The sequence below is a fragment of a genome, unplaced genomic scaffold (assembly GCF_019419815.1).
Source record: "Pyrus x bretschneideri cultivar Hongxiangsu unplaced genomic scaffold, Pyrus_bretschneideri_v1 Contig59, whole genome shotgun sequence".
Lineage (NCBI taxonomy): Eukaryota > Viridiplantae > Streptophyta > Magnoliopsida > Rosales > Rosaceae > Pyrus > Pyrus x bretschneideri.
The window spans coordinates 2,022,845-2,029,973 of NW_025999797.1; the positions used below are offsets into that span (position 1 = coordinate 2,022,845).

Here is a 7,129-nt window from a genome sequence, read left to right on the forward strand (position 1 = left end):
AGCCCCCATACAATTCGGATACTGAAGAAGCAGAACTAGAACCAGTTGAATGTGTCGATTGCTTCCACTTGATAGATCAAAACCACGGTTAAAAGGGTGTGTAATCGCTCGGATTAGACACACAAATTTAGTTACTTGTGGAAGGATCATACTACAAGATATAAGAGAGCATCTCAGAGGAACTACCAGTAATCGCCACAAGAGCACGAACCATTTACAAAGTGGTGAAACCTGTTTCTGTCCCGCATTACAATCTTTCGGCCAGTGATTTTCGAAAGTAACTTGGTCACAGCGTGACAATCCGAACACACGCGTAGGTTTTTCACAATTTTGATTGTTGTTCCAGCTTGTGTGCTGATTAGCCCGAAAGCAAGAGCAAGCTTCTCACTGTGAACTTCAAGGGATTGCTCCTTTTCTTTGTCCCCCAGATCATGTAACACAGTATCTACCTGTGGGGCGTAACCATGAGCCTTGAGCCAACGGTTCATCTCCTCGATCATCGTGTATATTTCTTTGCTCCTCGGGTTTCTCCTATCCCCTGCAAGGAACTCGTGTACCTTATTATCCACTTCGATGGAGCTGCAACCAGGCTCCTTCTGAATCCCACTGCTTTTCATCAAGGCCCTCACCCTTGCCACCCCATCCCAGTTCCCCACTGTGGCGTAGATGTTGGAAAGTAGAATATATGTTCCTGAATTTGCAAGATTTTGGCCAAGGAGAAACTCTGCTATCTCCTCTCCCAAAGCAATGTTACCATGGAGTCTACAAGCCCCAAGTAAAGTTCCCCATAGGACGGGATCAGGATCAATCTTCATTTTCTTAACAAACTCGTATGCTTCTTCCAGCTGCCCAGCACGGCTAAGGAGATTTACCATGCACCCATAATGCTCAATCTTCGGTTCTATTCCGTATTCATCCTTCATTGAACTGAAAAAAGCCCGTCCCTTGTTGACCAAACCAGCATAAGCACAAGCACTCAAAACTCCGATGAAGGTTATATCAGTAGGACGGTAACCAATTCTACGCATTTCAACGAACAACTGCAACGCATCTTGGCTAAATCCGTGCATCGCATATCCTACAACCATCGAATTCCAAACAACAACGTCCTTCTCCTCAATCCTATCAAAAACCAGACGAGCATCCTCCAAGCTACCACATTTACTATACATGTCAATCAATGCAGTGCCCACATGAGCATTGACTAGAATTCGATTATTTTCAATGTAAGAATGAAGCCATCGACCAGACTCAAGAGCTCCAAGCTGCCCACAAGCAGAGAGCAAAGACAGCACAGTCAATTCGTTTGGCTTAAACTTTGCCGCCAGCATTTTCCTAAACAAAAACAAAGCCTCATTTGGCATCCCATGCTGAGCATACCCATCAATCATCACATTCCAACACACCACATCTCTCTCCTGCATTCCGTCAAACAGTTTGCGGGCCGCCTCAATTGCCCCTCTTTTCACATAGCTAGTGATCATCGCCGTCAGCGAAACCAAACTCTTCTCAGGCATTGTATCAAACAGCTGCCTTGCAGACACAACATCGCCGGCTCTTGCGTAAACATCCACAAGACCGGTCCTGACATACAAATCCGAATCGAACCCGAGCTTAATCGTCTGGGAATGGAGTGCTTTTCCGGGCTCAAGCGGGCAAGTTTTCATAACAGCGGAGAAGGTGAAGCAATTGGGTTCAACGCCATTGGTGAGCATCTCGGTGAAGTACATGAGGGTAAGGTTCTGAAGACCCAACTGGGCATGGCTGTGGATAATGGAGGTCCAGAAGTAGACAGTGGGGTTGTCGGTGCGGTGGAAAAGGGCGACGGAGTGGTCGAGGCGGCCAAACGAGGCGTAAGAACGTTGGAGCTTGAAGTTCAGGATTGGGTGGTGGTGGAGACCGTGGCGGAGGAGAAGGGCGTGAGTTTGGAGAAGGTGGTTGATGGATTTTGACTTGTCGATTAGGAATGTGAGTCTGTCAATTGATGGTGGGTGGCGGCGGCGGTGGTGGTGGTGAGTGGGTGCGGTGGTGGCCAAAGTGGCGGTTGAGGACATTGTTTTGCCAACGCTATCTCAAAAATATTTGGCGCCCTCAATTATTTATCTTCTTGTGTATATATTATTTGTGATTTACTCGGTGTTTATTTCTCTCTTCTCAATTTCTTCTATTTTTCAATAAGTTTAGTCAGTCACGCTAAAAAGTGAAAAATTAGGGGAGCTATTGGACCAATTTTTTCTTAACAAAATCATCATAAGCTTTTATTTAACTAAAAGAACTTGAGAATAAACCTAAAGACAAAACTATTTACATATGAATCCTACAAACATTAAAAACACAGGCCGAATTAAAGCCCAACCCGTATTAAAATACTTTTTTTTCATAATTACCCCTAGTAGATCCTAACCGAAGCCCGTTAGCCAATTCACAAATACTATGAGAGAATTGCTAGCCGAACCCAATAGATGCTTTATTTATTTACTTTTATGGGAGTTTTAACGAAAAATTCACGATACTGTTCAATTTAATGAAAAACCACATTTTTACACTAAAAAATCAATCATGATACTATTCACTTTACCTTTTATTTCATTCTTATTGTTAAAATTCAAATTTTTCAAATTATTTTCATTAATTTTCTTTATTTTTATTTCCTGCTATTCCCCTCCATCAAACCCAAGAAGCATTAACCCATCATCTTCATCCTCTCTTTTCCGTTTCTCTCTCTACTTATTCATCTCCTTCTTGTCTGCCAGTTCAATGAAAAAAACGAAAAACAAAAAAGAACTATTCCTCTCATTCTCTCTCCGCCATAACAGTCAGTTAGCCACCTTCTTTCAGAATCGAACCCAAATACAAATGTTAATAGATCTCAAAGAATCAAATGGTGATTTTGAAATGAGAAGTATCAAATTTATTGAAAATTTATCTCAGAGGCCATGAAAACAAATTGAAATCGACAATATTACAGAAAAATAATTTAGATTCTTGCTCAGTGCCTGGCTCGAACTAGGAAATTAGTCTTATATCCATCTGGAAAAATAGGCATAAATATCGCAAGAATTCCTTCAATTAGTATGGAATTTAAACCATGCATCCATTTCTAAATTAAATCAAGCAGGCATGATATTGATGATAGATTGGATTTGCAGTCTTTTTATTGATGGCGACAGTGTGTAACATTTTTCGAAAATAAAAATGAGGGGAAAGGTGATGGTCGAGTTCTTTGCAAATCTGTGTAACAAATTCCAAGACAAGAAAAGAAGAAGTGGCAGAATTCTGCAGTTCGGAGGAAGAGAGGGTGATGAGAGAATGGGAACCCAGACTCACCTAGAAAGAGAAGGTAGGTGCTTTGACAGGGAATGATAGCAAAGCTTGTTGTTTGCTGGTGTGGCACTCTCGCCCTATATTTTTTATGAATTAGTGAGACATGAGAAATTCACACTTGTAATAGAAAATAACGCATTTGTCACGTTTATATAGAGAATATACCACAAAGTTTTAGAAATAGCGTTTATTTTGTTCTATTTCATAAATAATGTGGATTATTTTGGTTTAGTTTTAGAAATAATGTGAGTTATTTTGCTATAGTTCCATAATAGTGTGGCTAATTTTGATTCAGTATCAAAAGTAATGTGGTTATTTTGCTGTAGTTCCAGAAATAATGTATATTTTGTTCATTTCTAGAAATAGTGTGGGTTATTTTGGTTTAGGTTTAAAAATAATGTGGGTTATTTTGCTATAGTTTCATAAATAGAGTGGGTTATTTTAGTCTAGTTTCATAAATAGTGTGGGTTATTTTGATATAGTTTCAAAAATGGTGTGAGTTATTTTGCTATAGTTTTATAAATAGTGTGGGTTATTTTGGTCTAGTTTCATAAATAGTGTGGGTGATTGTGCTATAGCTTCATAAATAGTATGGGTTATTTTGGTATAGTTTCAAAAATAGTCTGGGTTATTTTACTATAGTGTCATAAATAGTGTGGGTTATTTTGGTTTAATTTCAGAAATAGTGCGAGTTTTTTTGCTATAGTTCTATAAAATAGTGTGGCTTATTTTGGTTTAGTATCAGAAATAGTGTGGTTATTTTGATGTAGTTCCATAAATAAATTTAATTTTGTTCACTTCCAGAAATATTGTGGGTTATTTTGCTATAGTTTCATAAATAGTATGAGTTATTTTGTTCTAGTTTCATAAATAGTGTGGGTATTGTGCTATTGTTTCATAAATAATGTCGGTTATTTTGGACTAGTTTCATAAATAGTGTGGTTATTTTGGTCTAGTTTCATAAATAGTGTGGGTTATTTTGCTATAGTATCATAAATAATGTGGATTATTTTCGTCTAGTTTCATAAATAGTGTGACATTCCACATCGCCTAGGGGAGTGATCCTTATATGTATATGCCCATCTCTACCTAGCACGAGGCCTTTTGGTAGCTCACTGGCTTCGGGTTTCGTTGGAACTCCGAAGTTAAGCGAGTAGCGTGCGAGAGCACTCCTATGATGGGTGACCCACCGGGAAGTTCTCGTGTGAGTTCCCAGAAACAAAACAGTGAGGGTGTGCTCGGGGCCCAAAGCGGACAATATCGTGCTATGGTGGAGTCGGGCTCGGGAAGTAGTCCCGCCCGGGCCGGGATGTGACAATTTGGTATCAGAGCCTAACCCTGGCCATGGTGTGCCGACGAGGACGTCGGGCCCCTAAGGGGGGTGGATTGTGACATCCCACATCGCCCAGGGGAGTGATCCTTATATGTATATTTCCATCTCTACCTAGCACGAGGCCTTTTGGGAGCTCACTGGCTTCGGGTTCCGTTGGAACTCTGAAGTTAAGCGAGTAACGCGCGAGAGCACTCCCGTGATGGGTGACCCACCGGAAAGTTCTCGTGTGAGTTCCCAGAAACAAAACCATGAGGGTGTGCAAGGGGCCCAAAGTGGACAATATCGTGTTACAGTGGAGTCGAGCCCAGGAAGTGGTCCCGCCCGGGCTGGGATGTGACAAATAGTGTGTTATTTTGGTATAGTTTCATAAATAATATGGGTTATTTTGGTCTCGTTTCATAAATAGTGTGGTTTATTTTGCAGTAGTTCCAGAAATAGTGTGGGTTATTTTGGTTCAATTTCATAAATAGTGTAGTTATTTTGTTGTAGTTCCAGAAATAGTGTTTATTTTGTTCCTTCCAAAAATAGTGTAAATTATTTTGGTTCGATTTCACAATTTTGGTTCAATTTTCATATCAATGCCCCCTCAGTTGATATGCTTTCATGTACTAGATTAAAGATCCATGATGTGTATAAATGTATGCACAAACACAAGCAAGTCAAGAATCAGAATAATTTCAATACTATTTTATGTAAGAAAAATTATGATCACCCGTCCCTAATTTTCTATGTAATTTTCTCCCCGAGTGTAAATTGACGTTTATGCCCTTTTCGGCAAAAGTGGAACATAACGTGGACGTACTTATTCGCCTTTTAATTTATTTTTCCTAGTATCGTAATTAAATAGTACTCATTGTTACGAACGCGTGAGCGCGAGTTAGACCTGAATCAGACTTGTAACGAAAAAAATTATGCTTGGTTGAAGTGCGTTAACAACAGATAGAATTGTACACGTGTGTGTTAATTTTTTAGTGTTGGAAACACTGTTTTTGATAAGGGGACAGATTTTGTGTACCTTTGGATTGCACCAAATCTTATCCATTTTCCCTCTTTAAAAATTTGTCCCGAGCCCTATTATTTTTCCCTCACCGCTGATCATTTCATTTCCGACACTATTGCACCCAATCAAATTTTTGTTCTTCTTCTCAGCCAATCAGAAAGCTCTCTTTCTCTCTCTCTCTTTCATCTTCTCCTTCTCTCTCTATCCTGAGACCCTCTCCTCTCTGCAACAACCATATACCACCACCAAACTTCGTGGATCAAGCCTAAAATTACCACCATCGAGATCCTCTCATCCCCACGAACCCATCTATACCAATTTATTCTCAAATGGATGAGTTTTGAGTGCGCAACTCGGAGCTTCAACTCGGGTGGAGTTTTCCCCGTCGATTTCCAGCTTGAGTTACAAGGTTTTGGGAGTTTTGGGAGCACCTACACAACTCCCTGAGGCCTCTAGCTCAAGGTCAAAGGCAAGCCAACGTCGAAACACGTGAGTTGAGACGTTTGAGTTAATGCCGAAACGTTCAAGGCTTTTTTAGTCAATTTCTTGTCCATTTTTGGATTTCCAAAAAGTATAGACTTGTTCTACTCTTCATAAGCTTCATTTCCGTATAAAATTTGTCAAGAATGGTTAAGCAATGAAGAAGTTATGAAGTTCTGAAATTTTTTCAGAAACTAGCGAACTAGACAGTGGCACCGGCAGACGGCAGAAGACCATCGGAGAAGAAGGAGAATATTCCGTCAAAGTTGACGGAATATTCTGACGCCCTCAAGTAACGCCTTTAACTGACGTCATTACCGTTAACGGAATATTCTGTCAAGTCTGAAGGAATATTCCCTAGGTCTGTTAGCTTATGTCCTGCGCATGGGCACATATGTGGCCGTGGGCAAGGCGACGCGTAAGTGACACACCCCGATCCTGATATTCCCTGAATACCAGGGTAGGTATGTGCTGGTTGACACTCGAGGGTGACGCAAGCCATTTATTGAAAATATGGGAACTAAAATAGGAATAAGATAACAAAAATTTAAATATAATCAATATGCAAATGAGGAACGTGTTCAGAATATACAACTAATCCTAGACACTAAAAAGGAATAATATAAAATTGAATGAACAAAGGGATGGGTCAGGACTCGAAGATGCCGATACAAAAATGCCTTGACGCCAGGATCATACGCCTCAATTCTAAATCCTGAGGGGGTGCAAAACAAACATGAGTGGACCAAGTTAATATATATATAATAAAACAATTATCAACATAATAACCCCTAAAGTTTTATGAAAACTAATAGCATAATATGTAATAGGTTTCTCCAAAAATCCCTAGCTTGCCTTAAAATTTTCATAAAACATATCTCGTATATAATGTGTTAACTAGTGATATCAGTATCAGTATCTCTCTTCTGCACAGAATAGTGCCCTACACACGTCCGCCTGAAGGCAATATAAGTACCATCTTCCATATGCAT

The 7,129-nt window shown here is 39.9% G+C and overlaps 1 protein-coding gene across 1 annotated transcript; it reads right to left on the reverse strand.

The window, feature by feature from the left end:
- Positions 1-42: 42 nt before the first annotated feature.
- On the reverse strand, positions 43-2,201 carry LOC103961627 (pentatricopeptide repeat-containing protein ELI1, chloroplastic). The gene has a single exon (XM_018650984.2). It carries the CDS (start codon positions 2,052-2,054, stop codon positions 183-185), a length of 1,872 nt encoding a protein of 623 aa, XP_018506500.2. The 5' UTR covers positions 2,055-2,201; the 3' UTR covers positions 43-182.
- Between the last annotated feature and the right edge of the window lie 4,928 nt (positions 2,202-7,129).